The 25,897-nt window shown below is 44.8% G+C and overlaps 1 protein-coding gene across 1 annotated transcript in view; it reads left to right on the top strand.

Moving 5' to 3' along the window:
• MYBBP1A (MYB binding protein 1a) overlaps positions 1-25,897 on the top strand; it is a 49,859-nt gene that overhangs the window by 9,733 nt on the left and 14,229 nt on the right. The window contains exons 15-23 of the mRNA XM_063173808.1: positions 634-785; positions 1,495-1,584; positions 2,210-2,335; positions 2,991-3,155; positions 4,136-4,293; positions 5,160-5,294; positions 6,477-6,582; positions 8,829-8,960; positions 10,472-10,540. Coding sequence (XP_063029878.1) covers positions 634-785; positions 1,495-1,584; positions 2,210-2,335; positions 2,991-3,155; positions 4,136-4,293; positions 5,160-5,294; positions 6,477-6,582; positions 8,829-8,960; positions 10,472-10,540 — 1,133 coding nt within the window. The remainder of the gene's footprint in view (positions 1-633; positions 786-1,494; positions 1,585-2,209; positions 2,336-2,990; positions 3,156-4,135; positions 4,294-5,159; positions 5,295-6,476; positions 6,583-8,828; positions 8,961-10,471; positions 10,541-25,897) is intronic.

Consider the following 25,897-nt stretch of genomic DNA (forward strand, 5'->3'; position numbering starts at 1 on the left):
CAGCATGTTTGGAGATGGAGGCTGGTCCTTGTTTAGGGCCTGTGGACCCTCTAGGTTGGGACTTGACCAGGGAAAAACTTGGCTTGATCTTTTAATTTCCTCTCCAACTGTGGTCTTGTTCTCCTGAGATCTGTGTAAATCAATTTTGAGGGCACTGTGAAAATAAAAACTGTAATTCTTTGGTGGTTTGGTTGGTTGTAGAGCAGGATTCCCAAACTTTTGGACTAAAGGACAAATTTCAAATGCCATCACTTTTCATGGGCTGCTGGGACTTCTGATTTCTCTGCAAACACTATAAAATGCATATACTTTTGCTGACCAGCTGCTTTAATGTGACCAAGTAGGTGCCAGGTAACTTGCAGAACTGCTAATCTAAGTAATGATTTAATAAATAGTAGCTTTTGTTGCCTGGTAAGCCTTTGCAGAAAAAGGAAAACAATGGTCAAAAGACCATTTCAAACATGTTTCTCCCTGTGGTTTCTCCCTCCCAGCCTTCTGGTCTGTGTTGCTGAGTGGTACTTTTAAGAGTCAGCTAGAAGGACAATTTTAATTTTTACTCCTTGGTGAATTATTCTGTATTGCTTACTGATATACCAATGCCTCTTCCTGTCATTGTTTGTTTCTCCTGTGCAGACAGCTCAGAGCCAGGATGGGTTGAGGTGATGGTGGAAATCCTTCTCTCCCTCCTTGCCCAGCCCAGCCTCCTCTTACGTCGGATTTCCAAGAGTGTGTTTGTGTGGATTTGCCCCAGCCTGACCAAGAGGGGCTTGCAGCTCATCCTGGATGTAAGTGAGGCACTCACAGGGCCTTGCACTGTTTGCCTGTTTTGTCCCTAACACATGTATGTACAAGCATGTCTCAATTTTAGGTTTAATTTAATCTACTTGATTTAGGTAATGTCTGATGATGTGTGCTGCTGAATTTGAGCTGTAATTTAGAGAGTGTTTAGGCTATTTTTTGTTTTTGTGGAGGAGGAGTTTGGTTGTTTTTTTTTACAGGAGCCTGAGATCTGTTAACTTCAAGCTGTATTATTTGATAGTTTTAGGCTGAAGAAATTCCTGGGTCAGTTTATATAACTGGTAGATTTTATATGTGAGTATAAATGGTAAAATTAGTTTTTTCTAGAATGGTGCTTTTTTCATAGAGGTCCTAAAAGTAAGTGACACTAAAAATCTGAATTGGTCATACCACTAAGAAAGGTGATGCCTACTGAGAAAGTAATATGTGGATTGCAAACATGGGCTGTCAGGTACTTTGTGATGAACCTAATACTTCATTTGGAACAGGCCAAGGTGTGTGATGCCACCATCCTCTTCAGTTTCCTCACCTTTTCTGTTACTTACAGAAAGAACTTAGCATGTTAACAAGCAGAAAGTTAATGCCCTTACTTAAAATTCCATTATTCACCTGGTTTACTGTGCTGAAATTTCTGTTTGTTGTACACAAGAAATGGTTAAAAACAAAACAAAAAACCCAAGTCCCTATTTTTTGTAGGTTTTTGACCCTAACCAAGAGCAGAATGAAGAAAGTGCAGTCGTTGTGATGGAAGAATCAAACAAAAAGTCCAAATCTGCCCAGGACACGGTAATTGTGCCATTGCCAGTGACAAACACTCCTCATATCCTCAATATTTAATGGTTCTCCTGAGCTGTGTTAATAGATTAACATAATTTCTCTACTTGAGGAAAATGGCTGTTGCTCTATTAAGGTTTATTTTAAAGGTTCTGCACACAAATGGCTTGTTGGAAGTGCATGCTTGAGTCTCTTGGCCTGCAGTTGTAGGTGTGGCTGGTTGAACAGATGCCTTTCTGAGAAGAAATAGCTGCATCCTGACAGGAGCACAGGCCTGTCCTTTCTGCAGCCACAGAATCATGGCTGTGGTGCACAGCCAGCTGGATTCCAGATCTCACATTTTTAGGACTGTAGAGATTCAAGTCATGAAGCATTACAGGCATCAGCACAGAGGAGGGTCAGGTGGCAGCTGTTCCTTGGAAACTTCTCTTTGATACTTATTTAATGTGACAGAGAAGTCTGTATTGTATTCCACTTTAGCCCTTGTGGAGACCTGGTACCCCATCACCTGAGGTGTCTGTCCTTGTATCTGAGGGCTAGAAGGAAGGCAGGAGGGGAGGGGAAGGTTGAGGATTTATTTCTGAGAATTGAGTTGAGCTTGCCTGGTGGGCTCAGGAGATGAACTTCCCTTCCTTAGGATGAAGAGGGAAGCGAGGACTCCTCGGATGAAGACAACACTGACAGTGAAGATGAGGAGAATGAAGAAGTTGATGATAATTTTCGCAGTCAGCTGATGAAAGTTCTCCAAGGAGGGAATTCTTTGGTATGTTTTCACTGCCTACCTTGATACAGATACCAGGAGGTTGGGATGGTGCCTGAACTCATGCTGTCTTGGCCCTTGCATCATCTTTGTATGGCACTTGAAACACTCATGGTATTAGGTGAGCTCTGGGAATAAGTCACTTGTCCTTTTATTTATTGTTCATATATCTTGAGCACTTTAGCTTGTTCAGTCTAGCCTGACCCAGCTTGTGCTCCTGCCTGTAACAAATGAGACTGATGAGAGCTAAAGCACTGAGATACTGTTATGTGTGTTGGCTGGCCTGTGTGGAGGAGTGTTCCCTGAAGGCCACTCTGGAGACTTACTGTAGCAGTGATAGAGTTTGATTTAATGATCCCAATGAAGGTTGCAGACATAGCAATATATGAACCTCTTTACTGGAGGAGGAACAGCACAGAGGGAGTCAGGTCAAAACCTCAGCCTCTTTCCTCTCCTGATCCTCTCTACAGCCAGATTACCTGATGGGAGATACAAGTGAGATTTCTCATGGGTCTGAGCAGCTGTGTTCCCTCCCTGCAGTATTATTCAGGATTAGCTACACCCCTGCTGGAGTCTGGTCTTGGCTCTGGTTCCCTCCCCACTGTCTTTTTGAAGTATATGAGTTGATGTGTTGGGTTTTCTCTCCTAAAATCAAAAGGAAGAAGATAAGAGTGATGAAGAGCTGGATGATGAGGCTATGATGGCTCTTGACAAGAACATCTCAGCCCTTTTTGCTGAGCAGCAGAAACGGATCCAGGCAAAGAAAGATGAGAAGGACAGAATGAGGAAAGAGAAGATCCTGCGGAGGGATTTCAAGGCTAAGGTGGGAGACAAATGTTTGTGTGAAGACCTCTGCTTTAGTAGCATGCCAGTTGGAGCCTGTGCATGCTGTGAGCTACCTGGGACATTCACCTATGTCATTAACCCCTGGGAGCTGGGACTGGATTGTCTGGCTCTGTACAGCACCTGGCACAGCACTGTTGGGATCAGTGATTGGGGCTTCACAGGCCTGTTTGAAAACCAGGATTGTGCTGTCAAAAAGTGCACCATGGGTTTCATTTGCTGATCTGAAATGCTTAAACTGATAAGATCCTTTCCTGCAGCTATCCAAGGATGCCTGTCAGTTTTGGTTTTTTTTTTAACTGGACAAACTTCGTGTTCCTTAATGCATGAAGTGCCTTGGGTCATTTTGCAACATGAGCTTTTTCTGCCAGTAAAATTGGGGGTTTTGCTAAACCCCCTGGTTGGTTGTGACTGTAATGCTGAGGTCAGGCCGCCTGGTGTCAGCATGGACCTTCTGGGACATTCCAGCATCCAGAGACAGCTCCAGCTGCTCCCAGGCAGAAATGGGAGTCAGGAATCAGTTAGCCAAGGCTGAACAGGGAAGTGAGGCAGTGGCTCTACTGCATTTCTCTTCTGATGCTGTTCTATAAAAATGCTGATTTTATGCTGGTGTAGTGTGTATTTCTAGGGAGCTTGCAGGGGTGAGATCTTCAGTCAGTGGTGCTGACAGGGACCTGTGCCAGGTGACCCTGATTCTTGTAACTCTTCTTTCTAAATGGTATCACTGCACAAAACAGAGTTGGAACCAGCAGACAACTCTCAATCTTCAGTTTCAAATTTTAATTTTCAGTTTCTCATGCTTTAACAGTAGAAATGATACCAGAATGTGTATAGATTTCAGCTGTAAATAATTTTTTCAGTCCCCTCCAGCTGCTCCACAGCCTACTGGTAGGTGCTCTGGGTAAATGCATCTTGTTTCCCTGTCAGCTGTACTCCTCACATGGATAACTGTGTTTGCAGGTGTTGGATCTGATTGATGTGTTCCTGGTTAAGCAAGCAGAGAACCCCTTGGTGTTTGATATCATCGAGCCCCTGCTTCAGTTGATTGAACAGTGCATGAGCTCAGACTCTGACAAGCAGGAGGTGGATTTCCTCCAGAAAACAGCTAGTATCTTCAAGTAAGTGTCCTTGGACCTCCAGGTAATAGAAAATGGCTTTTGATAAACAGCTGTGGTATTGGTTGAACACCAGGAGCTGCTGTTTCTAAGGCTGAAGGCAACTGCTGTGCTTAGAGATTGTGTAGGGTAAATTACCAGCACCACACACATACACAGTGCTTAGTCATCACCTGCAGGAAAGGAATTAGGATCTGCATTTTCTCAGCTAAAGGACTTGAAGTGTCAAACCTGTTTGCAGGTGGAAGCCTCAAGAACAAACACAGGTACTGCAGGTATGGACCATGTCACTGAGTACCTCCATGGGCTTCTGACCTCTGGGTCAGACCATAGAACAACTCCCAAGGCTTACAGAGTTGCTGCTGTGGCTGGAGCAAACTCTCAACAAGTTATTTCTGAGACAGGCAGAGTGCAAATTCTCTGTTCAGGGCCAGAAGTGAGGGATGGTGCCAGCTAGACAGACATAATGCATGCTGTGTCACATGTGTCCTCTGTGCACCACTTCTTGACATCCTCAGCACTCTCTAAAGCATTTTCAGTGCTGCTGTCTCCCCAGTTGAGAAGCAGTTGTGAAGTAACAGGCTTGAGGTGGTCAGTGCTCTTTGTGGGAGCTCTGAAGGAAACTGAAGGAAAATCATCTCTGATGCCTGAATTTGTGCTTGAAGGTGAAGAGTGTTCAGAGTCCTCACCCTTCTTGCCACAGCCATGTGCTGCAGGGCTTGTCTGCTCAGTACCTAGCTAGCATTGTTTGTTACCACTCACTGAGTTCTGTTTTGCTCTCTCTCACCCTGGTAAGGGCTCAGTGTTCCTGGCCATGTGCTCCCAGAGCTCTGTCTGTGGGTGATGTTTGTGTTGGTTTCACTGTGCAGGAACTCGCTGTGCCGCAACAAGCAGTACTGCAAGAGAGTGGCCTCCCTGCAGGAGGATGTGCATGCCTTGCTGCAGAGACTGGTCAAGAGAGCCTGCAAGCACACTGACTCTGCAGTGGCTCTCTACTACTTCAGGTGAGTGTTCACAAGGAGCTTCTCCACTGATGCTGTAACATCTGAGCAGGTGTGATGATGTGTGTTTAGAGGTCTGGGAAGCAAGAGCCTTGCAGGAGGCTTCACACCAGCATCTGTGTCTTACATAAGGACTAGTCAGTCCTGGCAGTCTGAAGCATTTTCAAATGTGTGTGTATTTTGGTGATTGTCTTTTATAGCTTCTGTGATACAGAAATGGTCTGGTACAGCTCTGCTGCTGCTGGGAAGTGCTTTCTTGAGGCTTCCTCTGGGAGTAATGCAGTGTGTGTGCTTCAGTGGGGGATGAGTGCATTTCCTAATTAACCTGTGATGATTGTTCTTTAAATGCAGTGTTTACTGTCTCCATGATGGCACAATGAGGGCAATAGCCATCTAGTCCTGACTGTACATACCAATATTTTCTCCTTTGCTGTAGAATAGAGGAAAATTAGAATAAACCAGATACATATTTGTTAGAAAGTTGAGTGATATTGCTGTTCTGTGGTGTAAATAGGAGTGCCATTTACCAGCAGGCTCTCTTGTGACATGCAGCCAGTTTGATGAGGGCTTTCATACTCACTCTGGGATTTTTCAGCTCAGCTCTGTGTGCAGTGGGTACCACGTTGCATGGTCAACCCAGTACCATTGGACATTGTTGGCTCTGCAGCACATCTCCCCCATGGCTGTGCATGAACCTTGGTACCTGTGCCCACAGGGGGCTGGCTGTGTGTGCTGCATGGTTCCCTGACAGCTTCCCAGCAGTGCCCAGTAAACACTGCATTTTCCACAAGCACAGAGGTCTGCATGCTCTCCCAGTGGAGAGTTCTCCAGCCTGGGTTCTCCAGCACATGGCAGCTGAGGCCATGCTGCAGTCCTGGCTGAGCTGTGCAAGCTCAGAAATCCTGGGCAAGGTGCAGAACTCCTCCAGCAGTGCCAGTCAGAAGCATGAGCTTGAGGAAACCAGGCTGATAGTGGAGATATCTGACTGTGATGACACAAAATTATTTAGTTTCCTAAGATTTCTTTGTCTTTATGTCTGGCCAGAGTGGGTTACACTGAGAGAAGGGACCCTGTCAAATTCTGTAACCATCTTTGCTACAGAGGAAGCTGCCTGTGCCTCTTGGCCTTAGGTACCTTCACTGTGGCACTGTGGTAACTGCTGTGTTCTCCCCTTTTCTTTTACAGTGCCTCATTGTACCTGCTCAAAGTGTTGAAAGGAAACACATCCTCAGCTGCTCCTCCCCCTGAGCCTGAGAAACAGAATGACAGCAAAGCAAAGCAGGCATGTCAGGTAAGACATGAGGCTGCTCCTGAGGATGTGTTTTTGTCAGTAAAGCTGCAGTACCTGGTTTTGCAGGTGGGCCTTCCTTGTTCATTGTCATTGGGCCTGCTGCTTTCAGGTACCTGTCTGCCTGATTTCCATGACACTGGAAAGTTCCCCATCCCTTTCTGGCCCTTCCCCTCCTGGCTTTCACCCTTTACTTCCTGCTTGCCCATAGGGACAGGGGCTGCTGATTCAGTGGATCCAGGTTGATGTCCAAAGAAGCCTCATGTGTATTTCTGCTGTTCTCCTCCCTGATTTGCTGGTTTTTCCATTAAACTCCTGGCAGTCACTCTTGAGTTTTTTCCAAAGGGTGCTGAGGAGCAGGAAGATACAGAATAGTGGTGGATGAGAGTAAACTCCTGTTCCCCTGAGGTTTGGGCTAAGGTGAAGGGTGAAGAGTGTTTGGAGCAGCCCTGATTTCAGTGGTAGTTGTTTGGAGGGTGACTTCATCTGATTGTGCTACAGGTGTCCATGACTAGGAGACCCTTAGTCTGACCCCTTTCACCTTCTATCTCTGCTGCATTTCACAGGTCTCAGAGTAGGTGACCCTTTATACTGGGCAGCCCACTCCAGTCACCTCCACTAGAAACTCAGCAAGCAGTGTCTCAGTCTCAGCAGCTGACCCTGGCCTTGCCTCTGAACCCCTCACATTGATCCCAGGAATTAGTGCTTTCATCTTGCTGACATCTTGTGGGGTAAAAAAATAAACAGAGCTCCCTCATGGAACTTAACACACATGGAATTACTGCTGGAGGCTGATAGGACAGCCAGTGTTTCTAGGGCTTAGGGAGAGGTGGAGGGTGTTAATCCATGTAGCTCCTGTGCAGTGCTGGGCCTTTTGTAGAAGAAAAACAAAATGGGAGATCTGGGAGAATATAAACAACATACTTGGCATTGAGGCTAGAGTGAGGCATGCTTCAGAGCATCCTTGTGCAGTTTCACAGGGAAGCCTCTTATTCCAGTGGGAGCAGAGCTCTGGTCCTGGCCATGCAGGGACAGAGGCAGCAGCTGACATGAGCTGCCAGTTTGAGGGAAATGACAGCTCAGTTCATGTCATGCTGCTGATGACTGACACTGTGTTGAGGCCAGGGAGGTTTTGCAGGGGGGAACCAGACACAGAGGTGTGCTCTGTTTCCAGTGAGCTGTGCTTTGTGAGCACAATTTGGAGTTTTTTAATAAGCAGGAAGGTGGAACTAGAGCAGACACTAGGATGCAGTAGCCAGATTTATGGAAAAACTATAGAAGTATTATTTTCAGTAAATATATGCATGGAAGGAAAAATCAGTTATTTCCCCTGCAGGTTTGTGTGTCAAATAAGTGCTAAGTAGAGACACTCCACTAGAAAAACAGGTCATATTTCAAGACCCATCTTCTTTATTCCACTTAAGCCTTTAGTGTTCAGCTGCAGGAGCAGTGGGAGTTTGACCTGAGAACAGGACACCACATTAACTTGGCTTTAGATTTCCATGGGGCTGTGGAAAAATTCCTTGGGCAGAGGTTCACTGCTGTGAAGATTAGAGCTTTTTCCTGCTGTGCCCTAATTTTTCACTCTTCCCAAAGAGCAGTACCTCCCTGGCAGTATGAGAACAGTCAGGAATGCTGGGATGCAGTGCTCCACACTTGGCTCTTCAGTGACTGCTGTTTAGATCCATGTAGCCTGAGCAGGTTGCTGTGTGTCTGGGATTCTTGTTGCCCACCAGAGGGGGATATTGGAGCATGGACACAGTTTTGGGATTGCTGGATCCCTGATCAGTGCTAGGGCTTGTCTGCTGAGTACTTGGGAGTCCTGGACATAGGTGCTAAGTGTATGTAGATACAGATATGTACATACACTGAAATCTACAGGCACAAGGAGCTCTTCAGCTGAGAACAACCACCAGGTGCACAGCCCAGCTACTGCAGGATGGGCTTGCAGTGCCCTGTGAGCTTTGTGTGCTACACATGCCAACCACAAACCTAGAGCACAGCCCCACACTACATGGAGTGTGTGTAGTCCTGCTAGGAAGCTGTGCTGCCCTTCAGTGACAAGGTCATATGAGAGAGCATATTTGGGGTCCACTTGGCTGTTTATTCATGGTTCTGTGTCATAGCTCAAGCATAACTTCTTGTTGGGAAAAACCCTCTTAGAACTGATGAAAATTGATTTATTCACTCTTAGTGATTCATTCTTGTGCTTCACTGGAAATGCTTTTATTTTGTTTTCTTCTCTCCAGCTTTTGAACCCAGGCTGTTTGAACGTGAAGAAGGTGGCTGCTGTCTATCAGCAGGCACTGACCCAGTTCCTCAGCAAAAGGAACAGTCCCCTCACATGCTCCATGTTCCATGATCTCTTCAAACGCTTCCCAGTAAGTGCTGATGGCTCTGTTGTCTTCTGCTGGCTCCAGAGTGTGATTGTAATTGTGGGCAAAGTGAGGAGAGAAACTTCTCTGTTGTATTGCAGACGTCAGAAATTGCTGTGAGGTTTCCTTGGGTTTTCACCTGCTCAGACTCTTAGACTCAGTTTTTATAACAACACTGAAGGAGGCCAGGATCTTATTTATGGTTTGGACTGGGATACCCCAGGCAGAAAGTAGGTGAGCAGCAGGCTGCTCTTTAAAACATATCCTAGGAAGCTTTAATTTTTTTCCAGTATTCAAGACAACATGGATGAGCAAGGTTTGCACAAAGGCAAAACAGGTCACCTTGTTTGAACAGCCAGTGTAGCTCCTGTCCAGCTCTGCTCCCACTGCATGCTCAGTTTCTCAGTTTTCTTCCAGGAAGGCTGAGGAGTGTGAAGTCTAATTGGAATCTAATCTTCAAGCCTGATAGTCAGACAGTGCAAGTGTCTGAAATGTTTGATGTATTTCCTTCTAGCTTTGCCCAAGCCTGGGGCTGGTCTCTTCTATGAGGACAGCCAGTTTTTAAGGAACAGGCCATGGGCCTGAATGTCATACAAATCCTCAGAGTGTGGTGACCCTTCAGGGGTTTTTAGCTAGAGACAGCTGCCAGAAGCCCTTTCTCCAAACCTTTTAGAACTGATGTCTGATGTGAGGGTGGGAGGAGATGTAACTGGGGCAGGATGCTTTCAGGCTGAGGACTCCATCCAGGAGAGAGTTCTGCTTGTAGGTTTCTTAGGGCACCAGCTCACCATGCCTTGTTCCTGAGTTTGAGAAATGGAGGGAGAGCAGGACTGTGTGTTGCCCACATGAACAGCAAACTTAGGATCCCATCTGCAGATTTCTAAAACCTCTAGATTCCATATAACTGTTCCTTGTAGAAATATCTTCTAAAATCACCACATTCACATGTCTTTCTAAATACCTCCAGGGATGGTGACTCAACCATTTCCCTGAGAAGCCTTTGCCAGTGCCTGACAACCCTTTCAGTGAAGATATTGTTCCTTATACCTCTTGTAAACCTCCCCATGTGCAACTTTAGGTCCTTTCCTTTTGTCCTGTCATTTGTTCCCTGGGAGAAGAGACCAGCCCACACCTGGCTACAACTCAACATGTTCTTCTGTGCCTGGGACTGGGGCTGTGCTCAGTGTGAACAGACACTACAGAAAGTGTCAGCCAGATGCAGACTTTAGTTTTCACTTAGCAGAACACAGGGAGTGAAAAATGCTTGCCTGATTTTTCCAGGTGAAAAGAGGTGAAGAGTTTTGCCGCTGCTTTTTGTTGTGATCAATATTTTACTCAGAGCTGGTGTGAGAAAAGCTGTTAATTTTCAAATAAACTGTTGCTGATTTCTGGGCATTTCTCTTTCTTGTGTCATTTTCTTCTTACTCAGGAGGCTGTGTAAAATATAGACTGCTTTGCTTGAAAAACAAACCTGTCAGCAAACCACTAATGAGAGACTGTGTCTTTCTTTGTTACAGATCATGTGTAAGCCATTAGTAGATACTCTGGTTGAGTTTATCACAGCAGCAGCCAGGCAACATCAGCAGGTAAGAATGAAAGTAAACAAACAAAGCTGAATAACAGTGAATCAGAGAAGTAACTTAAACATGGCAGCTCAGATGATTTTTAATATGTTTATAATGTGCTTTTAGGGCTGCCCAGTTTTGGAAGTGGCTTTCAGGGGGGCAGAGCTTTAGCAAACACTGCCTTGCTGCTTCAGGGGTGTGAAGCTGTGGAAGTGGCACACAATATATCCACAGTCATGGGGGTTCTTTGGTAGCATCTCCTTCAAAAACTGCCTGCAGCTCTCGGGGTTGAGGCCTGATTGTGACTGCAGTTGATATTCCTTGATTACCTCCTTCTTGATAAGATATTCCTTGGTATTAATGGAGTCTGCCTTACTCCCTGCCTCCTCATGCTACCTCAGGGTCAGGTTCTTGAGTCTGTTGTCCTTGCTATCTGTCCTGCATTTTAAAGTGTGTGTGCTGCTGTGTTTAGTTGAAAACCACCTGTACCACAGATCTGATTTTTTGATGGTTGGTTGCCTGTGCCTGAGTAACACAAAATTAGTGGAGCCTTATCAATAAAACATTGCAGGGTGAGTGCACAGCTCAGTGCTCTGGAGCAGGGAATGAGCCCTGTCTGGATTTTCCCTGCACTGGGGGTTGACTTTCACACAGTTAATAACCAAAACCCCTCTGGGCCAGTAGCACTGTCTCAAACTTTCCCAGCCCCCAGCTGTACCCTGTGTCTGTCCCCTGCAGAAGTGCACCCTAGATTGATGTCCCTGTGTCAGAAATAGCTGTTTTATTGTTTCTGATCATTGGAGGGAATGTGAAGGGGTAGGTATGTGTTCACAGTAGGGTTGCATTACATTGTCAGTGTAAATTGCAGTTCAGACTCTTTTACCCAACAGGAATGGGTTTGCTTTAAAGAAGACAAAAAAAAAAAAGAGAGTGAATTGAGCTATTAATAATTTCAGTGGATGGTAATAAGGATGTGTTACACAAACAAGAAATTAATTGTAAGGCACATACTTGATCCCATCCTCAAGAGACCAGAACAGCATCCCAAGCAGACAGCTCCATTGTGTGCAGCTTCCATTATCTTTGCCTCTCCACAGGGAACAGCATTCTCCTTCTTCCAGGGCTTCCACCAAGCTGCTTGAGCTTTGTTTGCAGAGCCTGTTTGCCTGTGGGTGGGAGGAGTAGGGGAGGACACGTGGAGTGTGTGGGAGCTGGGCACAGAACATGGATATACTGCTGTTCAAACAAAGGCACATGGAGAGTGAGCAGGAAAGCCTGTGCAGCTTGGACTTGCAGCTTTACATTTTTTATACACTGCTTCCTTTTCAGGAATTTTGGCTTCTCAGCACCAAATGTCCAGTTTGTCAGGTCTTCAGTTAAATTTTCCCACTGATTCTCAATGTAAATGTGTTTTGGTGGTATCCTAGTGGGTAGGGTAGAAGTCAGGCTAGGTGGGTATAAATGGCAAAGTGATGTTGGTAAAGCAGGGGGGTAACTTCTCCCTGGCAGCCTCTGGGGATATGAGATGGAAGAACACAGCTTCCAAAAGGTGAGTTCTGAAAACACCAAAGCTCTCATGATACTCTGAATTTGGGCAGCCCTGATAACAGAGAGGCAAGTGGGGTGATCTTCCTCTTTTAGCCCTTATTATTGGCTTCTAATCATTAAACTAGCATAGTCCCAGGTACTGGAGGCTTAATTCCTGTTCTAACACTCCTCTTGTTAGTGCTGATTGTTCTGGGTATGGCTGCTGCATCTGGGACAGCTGTTCCCACAGGGATTCTGATTTCCTGGGTGTGCAGAGAGCTTCAGCAGGGTGTCCCCAGGGCCACAGCAGCTGGGAAGAGCCATGCTGTGCACAGAAGGTGGAGGCTCAGCTCTGGGCAGGTGTTTTGTGTTGGCCTGATAACAAACCCTGGGGCTCTGGGCCAGCAGAGTTGCTGGCCACCATCCCAGCCAGCCTGGGGAGGAGGAGATGCACCTTCAGGCTGAGCTTTAAGGTAGTTGTGAACAAAATGAAAATGATTTGTGAAGAGGATGTGAGGGAGCTGTTCCTTCCTCCTCATCCTCTATACCTGGAAGTGTGTGAGAGCAGAATGGATGCAGGGGATCTGTTCCACAGCTCCTCTCAGCCAGACTGATCCCTATTTTTAGAGCCTCTGTGTAAGACCTTGTGGCCACGGGCCTACCTACCCAGCTCTTACTTTGGGAAGCTCTGCTCTTGCTGGGGCCTCTAGTGTAAAGTTAAACTTGGTCATTAAGTGATTCCCCTGGACCAGCCTGGCTGAGGTGGTTGCAGAACATTGTGTACAGCAAGGATGGGGTCTGGTCAAGAAACAGCAAACCTGGACTGTGTGTGCACTGTTCCTGTGTCAAAACTCAGTTTGTGGGCACAGGTAGCAGAGAAGATGCTGTGGGAAATGCAGGAGCCATTCAGATGCTGCTCAGCTTGGAGAGGAGCAGCCTGGCCTCTCCAGCCCCAGCCATTTGTCCTGGGTACCTCTCTGCCTGCTGCCCAGGTGTTCCTGCATTTACATCACAAAATGGGACATGAGGGTGATTGGCTGAACTTCCCTTGCCTTTGCACACACAGTTTTTCTCCCCCTTTTGCCATGTTAGAGTTAACTTCAGTCAGTTCACTTAGAGCAGAGGGACAGTGTGTGCAGGGGTAGGAGTGTCTGGCTGAAAGCTGTGATTTATTTCATCAGAGGCAGTGCTCATTAACATGAAATTATAGCTTCTGTGAAGTCAGTACAAGAATATTGTAAAGGAGAGAACAATCTCTCATACAAATGCGAACTGTTGGCTGTAGCTGATGACCCAGGACACTGGGTCCTGCCCTGCTGCAGCCTTTCTGTGCATCCTGTGTCCCTCAGTTGGTCACCTCTAAAACCTGGAGAGCAGCAAACCCTTGGTGGCAGTGCTGTGTCTTTACAAGCAGAGGTGTTTGTAGCTATTGGATGGGTGTTCCATGTGTTTCTGGGAGCTACTTTCCTTTTGGAGCTATTCCAAGGTTGCATCTTGATGCAGAATTTACCAAAAGGAAAGAAAGCTTTAAAACTTTAGCTACTGTGACTGACATTGTCAGTTCCTCTGACACTGTTCCTACGTGCCTAAAGAAGCAGTGAGGTTTCTCAGCTCCATGTTGAAGTTATTTGTGAGATAAAACAACACTTTAGGGGGGGTGAGAGCTCTCAAGGCAGTTTTGAGTGTGGCTCACAGTGATTGGGTTGGTTTTCTCAGCAGTAAGCTCAACCTGTGTAACAAGTTTTAAACTGGAAAGGTGAATTTGCAGTGGTGTTACTGGGACTGAAGCTTGTACCTGTGGCCAAGTTCTGCTCCTCTGATGTCACTACTGGGGCACAGATGCCTGCAGGAGACAGAAATGCAGCAGTTTCCCTGGAAAAGGAAAAAGATGGAGAGATTGGTGTTATTTGTGAGTGGGGAAACAAAGGCAAGGGGTGTTTTAACCAGAGAAGGGGGGTTGTCACCCCACCGTGAATTCATTTAGCACCTGTTTAAACCTCTACATCAGAAAGATACAAATGTGTGTGACAGTGGGTCTGCAAAACCACCTTGTTCCAGGCAGCTCATGCTTCTCAGCTGGACTCCTCAGCCACTGTGAGGCCACCCTGGCTGCAGGCCCTGGGACTCTGCTCTGCTAGCTCAGATGCACTGTGCCCGTGGCAGCTGCTGCTCTGAATGCTCAGTGATACTGGCTGGCCTGTTTTCAAACTCTGCCTTTCTTCAAGTGGGAAGTTTTAAGTCCCAAACATGCTATGTGAAAGTTAAAATGCTTCAGGCTTCAAAAAAAAATAGTGTTTGGTTGTCACTTACTTATTGAGCTGAGAAATCTGGTGAGGTTTGTGATGAATTGGGTTGATTTTTCTGTTTTGTTTTGTTTGTGGGCTTTTTAATTTTGTTTTTTTCTACAGTAGCAGTTGGGATGCCTTTCACAAACTTTTGTTGATCCTTGCCATCCCATATGTATATTAAACCAACATAAAACTTAAGGCTGCACTTTCTTCTCAGAATATGACCTGCCTCATCCCTGCCATGTGTCCCTGCAGTGCTCTCTGTTGTAGAAAGAAGTGACTAGAAACTATACAGAATCACTTGATTGCAAGCAGCAGCTGTGAAGCTTTTCAAGAGGACCTTTAGAGTGGGAGAAGTGCTACAAGTTAAAGTAAAAAAAGGAAGTAAGAGGTAAAGAATGGCTTTGTAGTGCAGTCTAATCTAAGTTGTTGAATGCAGTTCTGCAGACTGAGGTCCTAAGAATCAGTCACACTGTGACCTTGTCCCTGCAGAAATGTCTTCAGTGGCAGAGAATGGGGCCAGTGCCACATGACAGTGTTTGGGTACATGCAGGCAGGTCTGAGAGCTTTCCCTCACACACAGAGTGCCACAGCAGAGTGAAGGGCAGCTGCCATTCCTGGGGGGCAGTGACCAGGCACACACTGCTGCTCTGAGTGCTCAAATGGCAGCTGGGGAAAGAGACCCAGGGATAACTGGTGTGGGAAAATGACAGGGGAGCTTGCATTGTCCCTCTGAGTTGTCCTGGTGCCAGGGGATTGTGGTATCTGGCACAGAAATCTCCCTGGCAGTACAGTTAGCCAGCAGAAAGTGTGAGGTGCTGACAGCATGGGGGAGATTGTGCTGTTCCATGGATGAGGGGTGTTCCTGTCAGCCTGATGTCCTCCACAAGCACTAAACAGACTCTCTCAAATTCTGTGTGTGAGCTGGTCCTCACTTCCCCCTCTCTTAGGACAATTCATTCTTACTGCTGCAGTTGCTTTCCAGGAGAGCTTGACCTTCAGATTTCCTTGTGCCTGTTTCAGTGGGTGTAGTGTTGCTCTCTCAATATGCACAAAAGCCTGGCTTTTCAGTTTGTGCTGATGGAGCATAAAGCAGGGATCAAGATGTGTTTAATTTATGATTATTGCATGACTCAGCTACATACCAGAACCCTCCTGAGCCTTAGGTGAGGAATGTCTTCCTGGTTTATTTTTAGCTGTGTTGGTCTGATGAGCAGAGCTACAGTAACATTTAATTCTGTAATTGTGCAGTCCTGGGCTGCTGCAGCACAAACCCCTCAGTGCTGCCCTGGTGATTGTGGTGAGGTTCTCACTGCAGCATCCCCATTTATGGCACTGGATGGTCCATGAACTAATGTTTGTTCCCTAAAAGCTCTCTGTGAGTGTGAGGATCAGGTGTAGAGGGAGAAGTGTGGCTGCCTGCACTGCAGTCCCCAGCTGTGCTGCTGGTGCTGGTTTCCTGTAGGCAGGGGCACCTGCCAGCTCCCAGCTGGAGCACAGCCTCTCTGGAAGCCTGGCCTGGCACAGCTGTGCTTTTCCCTCAGAGCTCCAGCTTGCTGGCCAGCAGTGTCAGAGCCAGTTTGGAAATGAGCACTAATAAATGAGAATTACTGCTGCCAGGAGTAAGGTGCTGTCTCCATCTTGCTCGTGGCAGACACTTAAAACCTTTTTTAGTGTGAAACTTTTTCCAAGGGTTTACAGAAATGGTTTCATACCCATCCCTTGTTCTTTTCCTTTGGGAAAGGCACTGGGAGTGCACACATCAACACAATTGCTGAGAGCCTCTGCAATTACTTTTGCACTGTGGTCACACATCCATTTGAATACATTCCTGCCTTCTTATTTACATTCAAAGCTCTATTGATTGAGGATGTTGCAGTAGCTGGAAGCATAATGAGGATGTATTTGTCCATCAAGTGAGTTTATTTTCTGTGATTTGGCTGGAACTCTGCAGAGCTGATGTCAGTGCAGAGCTGTCATGAAACTAATAAAAGTAATTTTACTTAGTGTGGAAATGAGAATGGGCACTGAGACAGAGTTCAAGATGTCATCTTATGTCATACAGATTCATTAGTATTTCAGAATGTGTTTTTATAAAGCTGTCTGTGTCAAGGAACGCTTGAAGATCTATTTGATAGAGAGTGTATTTTAGGTAAGTTGCTAATTAATCTTGGTGCTTTGGCAGTCTCCCCAAAGGGATCAAACATCTATAGACAGAATTTTACAGAACTGAAGCAGGTCTGTGCCAGAGCTGCCATCACCAGAAGAGTAAAATATGATCCCAAATTCCTGCCAAAGAGGTCTTGGCTGGTTGACAGTTGTCCTTCTGAACACTTTATGTTCTATGTAAAATATCTAAGTTAAAAATTAATTAAACTTTAATACAGCAAGAGCAGTGAAAGTGCTGCAAAGCCCCAGAAGCCAGCACCCCTCTGTGTGAGTGTTTGGGAGTATTTCACTCCCTGCTGGGGGAGATGAATGGATCCCCACATTAATGCACCATGCCCTGCCTGTGTGCTCACAGATAGCTGCCAGCAGGTAGTGGAGGAAGAGCTTGTTATGGAACATTTTACATAAACTGTTACTAAAAATGAAGCAAAATAAACCCTCCCAGATAAGAACCAGCACCAGTTCAGCTCTACCTCCTCTGCATGAGGAATGAGCACCGGGCAGGCAGCTGGTGAGAGCTGAGCAATGGGCCATGAGTGGAAGGCTCCCTTCCTCCAGAGCATCCTCTGTCCCTGGCACAGGTCACACCCCCTCTGCCACCTCTGTCAGGTGTCACTGTGGTCAGATTCAGGAGTGAATTGTCCCCAGGCACTGAGACCTAAGGGATGCAGTGCTGGAGAGGCTGCTGCCTGTCTAACCCATCCTTTTCATCTTCCTTGGGTCAGTATGTGCCCTCTCCTCAATAAAAATAAATCATTTGCAGCTGGAAAATCTGTGTCAAACTGACAAGCTTTGGCTCCAGTCAGTGTCCTGTTGCTGTTTTTGTTTTGTGTAAGGGGATGGTCAAGCAGAGTCTGTGTTTTGCAAGGTGATGCTGAACTATGGGTGGGCTCTTGGGCATTTTTGATCTCTTTTCATCACCAGCCAGCAAAGCCCTGTGACATGAGCTAGCTCTAGATATGCAAACTGCCCACTGAAGTGGAAGGGAGAGCAGTTGAATGCTTAAATGCTTTGCTGGGTCAGAGGCAGAGTGCTCTACATTTTTGTATTTAGTTCCCAGACCTTTAGGATAGTTGTGCATGTGGATTATTACATCCCAACCTTGCATTTTGGAGTGTTTCTTGCAGTGGGATTGCACGGAAAAACCATTTTCCTTTGATGAGCAGGAGAACATTGACAGCATCTATAAATAGTTTGATGTTCTTTGGAAAGGTGTCTGATGCCACAGCAAAACGTGTCTCCCTGAGGAATTGCTTTCTAAGCTCTGTTTCTCTCTTATTTGTGTGAGATGGTTGAAAATTTAAAAAGATCTCTTTACATTTTTCAGGTCTTCCTGACTGCATTTAAAGCTGAGTGCTCAAAGTCCCATGGCATGAGTTTTCACTTGTATTTGCATTGACAACTTGGTGTGTTTGTGGTGTATTTCAGTTTAATGTGGGACCCCCTGTCACTGAGTCTGCAGGGTCTCTTGGGAGCATCATACATGTTGTGAGCTGTTTATTTTTGTTTATTTTCCCTTCATACAGGTTTTTTGTCGTTGTTGTACTTCTTGTTGCCTTCTAATGGCCTCTGTCTTTTGCCAGAAGTGTCAGACACTTGCCTGCATTGCCCACAAACAAATCCATAGTGATACCAGCATTAATTGACTGGCACAGACACACTGCCCTCAGTGTAGCACAAGCAGGACAAGAAAAAGCTTCTGAGAACGTGAAAAAGCTTCTGTTTGCTTCTTTATTGTGATTCTGGAGATCTAGGCTGTATTTATTCTGCTAACTGCTGTTCAGCTGATTGTGTTGATGATCATGTAGCAAATCCTCAGTAAGGGAGAAAACATTCTAGTTGGTTGCTGGGAAGAAATAAGAAAATTAAAAGGTCACAATAAACTCTGATTCTTGCTGTAGAAGCTGCTGGTGAGAGCTGTCCAAGGAGAGAAGTGCTCAGGAGCAGAGATCTAAACCATATTGCAGTGATTTTCTAACTCTGAGTAATTTCCTAGCCTACTAAATTAAACTTGCCATCTGACACGAGGGGAGTTGATAGCTTTTAAAAAGCAAGTTGGTAGTTTTTAAAAAGAGATTGAACCACCCAAGTGTGTTGTGCTCAGGCTCTCAAACACAGCCCCTCCAACAGTTTGAGGAGTAGGTGTTTGTGTGGAGCAAATGGGATAAATTTGCTCAGAGACAAGGTCACTGCCATGTATTTAATAATGGCATGACAAACACAGGAGGGGAAGAATTGGCTGTGGTGTGAGAAAATGAGCTACTCTTGTATGGACTCAAGATACAATAATGTTGCAAAATATAAAAAAAATCAGGATAGAATCCTGTTGAAGTTCTGGGGAATGATTTATGTTCTCTTTACAGAGAGATCTTGGTGTGGGAGTACTAGGAGGTGTGTTGGAAGGGTGTTTTATTGGCAAGTGAAATAAGATTGGGGTTTCTGCAGCATAAATGAAATGCCAGTCTGGGTTTTGCTCACTGCCAAGGATGTCCCCAGGTTCCTGTACCAAGTGGCAGGTCCATTTTTGTTGTAGTAAGGGGGTGTGGCTGCTTCTCTTTCTGCTCTCCCTTGGCACATATTAAAATGCCACTTTTGAAAAGTTGAAGCACAAGAAAGGAGTTCAGGTGTCTCTGCAGGATTTCTCAGCAGCCTCCACACAGAGCAGGGTTTCCAGCCCTGTCCCTCTTCCCAAGGGGACTGTGCCCTCTGTCTTGTCATCTTGCCTCTCTCAGTGGATTCTTCAAAATGAAAGAGGTGCTGGTGAGCATCCAAAACAATGAATCTTCATCCAAAACAATGAATCTTCAAAGTTCAGCCCAGTACAATTTCCAACTTTTTTTTTTTTTTTGCTTAGCAATGCTTTTTATTTCAATATTCCAAGCTAACAATTTTACTGTCCAAGTACCTTTTTTATGCTGTATGAAGGCTAAACTTCAGTGGCTGATGTTTGAGTGAATTGGAATTCTAATTTCTCATTATCTACTGATAAATGTTCTCAAAAGATGGAAACCTTTGTTCTTGCAATATCAAGCCTGGTCTGGTGTATCAGGGGCAGCAGCTAAAAGCACACACTGCCTAGGCAACATGGGCTTTTTTTAAACATGTGCTGCTCTTAAATCTCCTAAATTATTAAATTAGACTTCAGCAAAGTCTCCTTAAATAGGCTGCTTTATGCTGTAGCTGCCTTCTGAACTGCCTCAAAAAAATCCTGCTGCAAGTCTCCTCTGAATTGAGAGTTTTGCTTTGCTTTGCTGTGCAGAGGAGACAACTGGATTGGAAAGTGTTGGGAGGAGCACTGAGGGTCAGGCAACTGGAGCAAAATAAACCAGTTTTGGTCGTGGTCTTACCACTGTGTGTGAGTAACTTGAGGTGTCAGTGGAGCCTCTTGGTGTTCAATACTACAATATATAAGTAATAAAATAAATAGAAATTGACGAAATTAAAGCTTTGGGGATGGTTGGTTTGGATTTTTTCCAAGAGGAAAGCCAGGTCTGAGAGAAAGGAGAATGCCCCAGATGATTTCCTGAGAGGTTTCTTGGTCATGTTTCTTTGAGCCTCAGATACTGGGGTGTCCTGCAAGTCTTTGCTTTGATTTCTTAACAAAAGAACATTTCTTGTTCTGATGTTTAGAGTGAGAAACTTGTAAAAGCAGAGTAGAAATGCTCCAAAATAAACAGGATCATATTAAGAAACCAAATTGTTTTAGATTATTTTTTAAAATTGTGACTGTATCCTTAACTGGTGAGAGAAGAAGAAAATGGGCATATTTTCTGGTTATTATTTTTAATGTGGGAAAGGGAGGCTTGGTTGCATTGCACAGAGTCCATTCCTGTTCTTTTCTCCTCTGGTCTCAGTGTGTCCCATGGTACCAGTATTCCCCTCCAGGGTTTCACTCCTGTAACTGTGCACTACAGGAAGAGCAAAAAAACAGCAGAGCTCATGGATGCTGATTTGTGCTCTGCTGCTGATTTACCTTGTGTCCTCATGGCTCACTTAATTATGGCATCTTTTCATTTTTCAAGAATTTAGGGTAATAATGTATTGACCTTTTTTTTTTGAGCAAATGTTAAGACTGATTTGCCTTCCTGATATGGTGAGTGGTTACCCCAGGGAGAAATAAATCTCTGTGTTGACCAAAGCAGCCGCCCAATATCTGCATTGCTGTGTCCCAAGGGTTTGCCTGTTGGCCTCTGTGAAAGAAGAGCACAATGTTTTCCCCAGCCCTGAGTGCCCATGAGGGGTGATTTTAGATAATTGGCTTTAAAGCATTTACAGCATGATGTGGCAAAAGCTGATAGGCCAAGAAACACTTATAGTGCATCTGATTAGCTTCTGATTGTGCTGGCATTAATTATAACATCTGTATTGTCTCAGCCTTCACATGAGACTGAAAATAGAATAAAAGTTTTCCAAACACCTCTCAGTTGTCCCATCTGTGATTGTGTGGGACACACAGCACATCTGACACAGCCACTGCCTCTGAGCAGCCTGCTGGGAATGGGAACTCGCTGGGTGCAACAGATCCATTGTTGTGGTTTATTGTCCCATCCCTCTCAGAATTTGTCCTTTTGAATAATCTTCAAAGCTGAGTTTCTAACTGGGACTCAGCTCCCAAACCAGTGTCAAACAGACTTGTAGCTCCTGAGCTCAGAATTACCAAATGGATGAATCAAACATGGTTGAGAAATAAGAAGCCTTGAAACTCAAGACTGCTCCACTGGAGCCTTTGTCTCCAATGTGAATGTGAAATTAAAATAGTTTGACTGTATGAGCAGAAATGGGGGTAGATTGGCACTTGCTTCATGGCTTTGGATGCTCTTTGTTTTCTTTTTAAAAAAGATAAAAGGGTAATTGGAAGAGGCTTTTGCTGTGGTGCTCTGGATCTCCTGCTCTGTGGTAATAAATGAAGGTTGTTCTCCTGTAACCAATACCACTGTAAGGTGGAGCTTTTGGATTTTGGAATGGGTTGGTTGGTTTATTTTAAACATGTAATAAATTACAGATAGCTGAGGAATTTATTTCAGAGTATAATTATTCACTGAAATTCAAAGAAAACTCATTTAGAATTACTCATAATCTTGGCCTCTGTTCTTTTACCCAGCTTTCCTGGTAGCATTTGTCACAAATGCAGCATGTGATTCATGAGATTGCAGTCTCAGAGGGCTTGGGAGGAGAGAATTTCTAGAAGTGCAATTATTTTTTGCCATATCCCTGTTGCTGTGGAATACTCTTAATGCTGAGGATTACACACTGGGAGCTGCTGTTTCATGCTGTGTGCTGGCACTGAGTCAGATGTGCTGGCAGGGCAGGCTCTGTGCCACAAGGGAGAGAGACATCAGTGCTCTGGAGCACCAGTGGCCTCTCAGGTGTGACACCAGCTGTATAATTCTGTCTCCTGCACTTCCAAGAGCAGTGGATTGTTGATACTGCTGAAAATCCTGATGCATCTTCAATGCTAAAAATGTATTTGAGGTGCACAGACCTGTAATTTTCCAGGTAAAATGTTTTCTTTATATATATTTAACATAAAGGGAATGAGATGCTCTTGCCACACTGGTGACAAGTTTCATGTGGATGAACTTGCTGCAAAAATAACAGGCAAAAAGATGAGGAAAATCCATCTTCATGTCTTTGGTTAGCATTTTAACTCCCCACTCCTTACAAAGTGTAAGGAGATGTGATAAGCTCTGTCCTGGGTAGATTTAATGAGAATTTTTGTCCTGCAATGTGCTTGAGGCAAGCCAGGGGAACTTTTTGCCTCTTTCGTGAAAGCTGGAATTGGCTGGCAGGGAATTTGGAAGGGTTACTCAGCTGTAGCCTGCAACTGCTTTGGGATCACCCAGCAGAGCAGCTGTGTGCAAACTCAGAGCTGGCTTTGGTGTGTCAGTGCAGGCACATCCTAAGGCTCCTGCTCCTCTGGTGGTGGCAGTGGTGGCTGCTGATTTCAGTCTCTTTTCCCTCAGGAGTGTGCCTGGGTGGCAGGTTTCTTTCATTTGTTTGCAAAACCACCTCCAGCCAGTATCCTAAACCACCTGGGACTGAAAAGTGTGTATTTTTGCATCAGAAACAAATGTCCTTATATTAACAGAGTGCTTTTCTTTGGAAAAACAACTCTGAATTTAGGTCATGCCTTCATCTCTTCAGGACTGCAAACAGAATCTCTACAGTATTGCAAAGGCTTATTTGTTTTGTTCTTTTTCTCTTTCACAACTGCAGTGATTGAAAACATCTTGATCTGTTCCACTCCATCCAGCTCACCTGGGTGGTGACTGGGGAGAGCAATTTGTGACCTACTTGTGCTAGATACCTGCTTTCAGTGGGAGAACAGGGGCTTTGGTAGGGGTTTAATCCATATTTAACATATTTAAGGGTTTGGCCAGATGTCTTGTTATGCACACACACACACATATATATATATATATATATATGTGTGTGTGTGTGTGTATGTATGTATGTATGTATTGATATATATATCAATACATACATATATATATGTGTATATATATATATAGGTATATATATATATATATATATATATATAGGTGTGTGTATACATATATAGGTATATATATATATAGATATATATATAGATATAGATATATATTGATATATTGATATGCACAGATATCCCTGTGCAGGATAAAGTTGGGTTGTATGCAAACTCCTCTCCCACTCCTTTTTAGTATCCATCTGAGGTGGGTGAGCACACCTGGGAGTTGCCAGCACATCTTGGTTACTGCAAAGAGCATTTCAGAAAGAAATCACAGCCCTTTGCACAGAGTGGTATTTTGTGTAATTGTTGTAGATAAGAGAAATGAAAAAAGGCACAGGAAACCTTAGGGTCAGCACTGCCCTTAGTTGTTGTTTGTTCTCTGCTCCCACATGGACTGCTAATGAGCCTTTCTGCCTTATTTAGTTGTATGCTTGATAAAATATGTGGGAGTCTGTAAGTGTATCTACTGTGCCTGCTTGTAGAGACTTCCCTTGTATTTTTTTTTTATTATTTTTACTCTTTTATGGTATTTTTAAAAACTGACATTAAGGAGAAAATGTTTTGATTAGTCAGCTGAGTGGCTCCTAGTGCACAGGATGCACTGCAGCATACATCCCTTTAGAAAAAACTCTAATCTGGCTGTCATCTGCTTGTAACTATTCTCACACATTCTCATTTCAGAGACTGTGCATATAGGGGGGTGACAATCCTCTTTCCTGAGCTGGACTGCAGTTTGGTGGCTGGGACTCCTGAGTCTTCTGCTATTTTTGTCCATTTGTGAAGTGTTGGTCATGCTTGGCTCTCTCCTAGAACACTCTGTCAGGAACACAGCAGGCTTGATTTGGCACTGAGAAATTGCAGAGAATCTTCTCTGACATTCTTGGGGACAGCATTGTTCTGCCAGCCTCCAAAATTGCCAAATGCTTGTGAGACATTCTAAAAAACCAGTGCTGCTGGGGAGGGCAGGAGGGACAGAGACAACTGGGCTGTCAAGTGCTTGAACTCCAGCTCTGGATTTTGTGAAAGTAATCTCCAAACTTCAAATTGCTGCTGGTCTGTGATTTGATGGTAAAACATGTGTAAAACACACATTATGAATATATTAAGGGTAAATGATGAGCTGTGAGAAATGACAAGGGTTGAAAGTATTGATGCAAAAGATTTGAGCTAGCTGGGGTGGCTTGGCTCCTCCTGAGGTGCTCTGTGTGTGGTTTTGTATTTCAAAAGTCTCAATGAAACCTCTGCATCACAGAACTGAACACAGGTAAATTTTTGTGACTATTCTTCACTTCTGGAAAGATCTTTCTGTATTCTGGTATTGCTGTCACTGTTTGGTGGTGCTCCAGTGATGTGTTCCCAGAAGTGGCTGAGAGTGGGAATATGCTCATTCCATGGCTTCAGAATTCCCCTGAGCAGTCTCATTTTCTTTTTTAGGCTATTTTCATGAAAAACATTGAGTGTTTGAATTCCCAAAAAGTGGGATGTGTTGAGATGGGCAAGAAGGTGGCTTGTGGTATCTCTGGGTAGCCCTCTGAAGAGGTGTGGGGTGATAAATGTTCACTGCATGTGCATGGATGTCACACCTCCAACACATCTGCTTTCAGCTGCATTGTGCCCCTGTATTTGAGAAGATAAAACAAGGAAAATGAAATGCAGCAGCAGAGCTGTTTCTCTGCCACCTTGTCCTGATTTGAAGTAAATATTTTACTTTTTGTGTCTCAAATGAGAGAAGTTGTTCGTGCTTAGTACTAAATTATCATTGGTTTCAAAAGCAATCAGGAAAAATAATAATGATGACTGGAGCAAAAACAGTGTTTTAATTATGTGAAACTCAAAACATATTTTCACTTTACTGGAATCCAATACACAGGCTGGAGGTGTGAAAGCTCAGAGTGTGACAGAATTACTAAAGAGTGCTAGCAGCAGCCAGGATCCTCAGGTGTTGGGTGCTCTGACTTCCTCATTTATGTCACACAGGAGGGAATGCTCAGTGGTTTGGGTTGTTGTTGTTTTTTTTTTTCCCTTTTGAAATACTTTTCAGGCTTAGTGCTCCCTGAGGAGCAGGTCCCATCCAGGGACCGTTCTCAGTGCACTGGATGAGTTCAGATCTCCAGAGCTCCCATTCCACTGCACAGTTTTGGTTCCCTCCCAGTTCTTTTCCTCATTAGCTTGCAGTGCTGCTGCCCCACTGCTGCCTGGAGCAGTTCCCAGCTGCCCCTTGGTGCCTCTGGGGTTCACCTGCAGTGCTGAGATATCCCAGGACACCTTCACAGAGCCCTGCTCTCTGCTCTGCAGCCACTTGCAGTATGGATGTGTTTGTAATTGTCAGAGAGGAGCTGGTGCCTGGGGGTTTGTGACCCTGCCTGGGCCTTTCAGAATGAATTACAGTCTTTCATCCACTCCAAGGGTCACATTCTCTTTTTAATTGCACTGAAGTGACTTTCCACTACATTTGGTAGACACATGCCATAATTTGTTCTGTTAGACACAGCCTCCCCATAATTACAAGGAATATGTAAGCCTGCCTGCCTTGAAGATGGTGTTGGGGTGTTCTCTGTCACTGGATGAGCATAAATCTGACATGGCCTCACTGGTTCCCTGCTGCATTTTCACCTTGCAGTGAAGAACAGAATTTCTGTGTGTAATAAAAGCTCTTTCTACTTTGATAATTCTCTTCACTGGCCATACTGGTGCAAACTGGAGGTAAGCTTACAAGGATGTGTGACATAATCTGTTGTGAAACAGGTACAGGTGCTGATATTCTCCAGGGATCAACCTGTGTTCCACTGTCCCAGGAGCCTGGGATGTGTTGTGTGGGAAGCACAGACCTCCTTGAGCTTGTGACATGTTCTGTTTGACTGCCCACAACTCTGGCTGGTCACACTGCTCCCAGGAGTTCCA

Source organism: Melospiza melodia, chromosome 21 (genome assembly GCF_035770615.1).
Source record: "Melospiza melodia melodia isolate bMelMel2 chromosome 21, bMelMel2.pri, whole genome shotgun sequence".
In the NCBI taxonomy this organism is placed as follows: Eukaryota; Metazoa; Chordata; class Aves; order Passeriformes; family Passerellidae; genus Melospiza; species Melospiza melodia.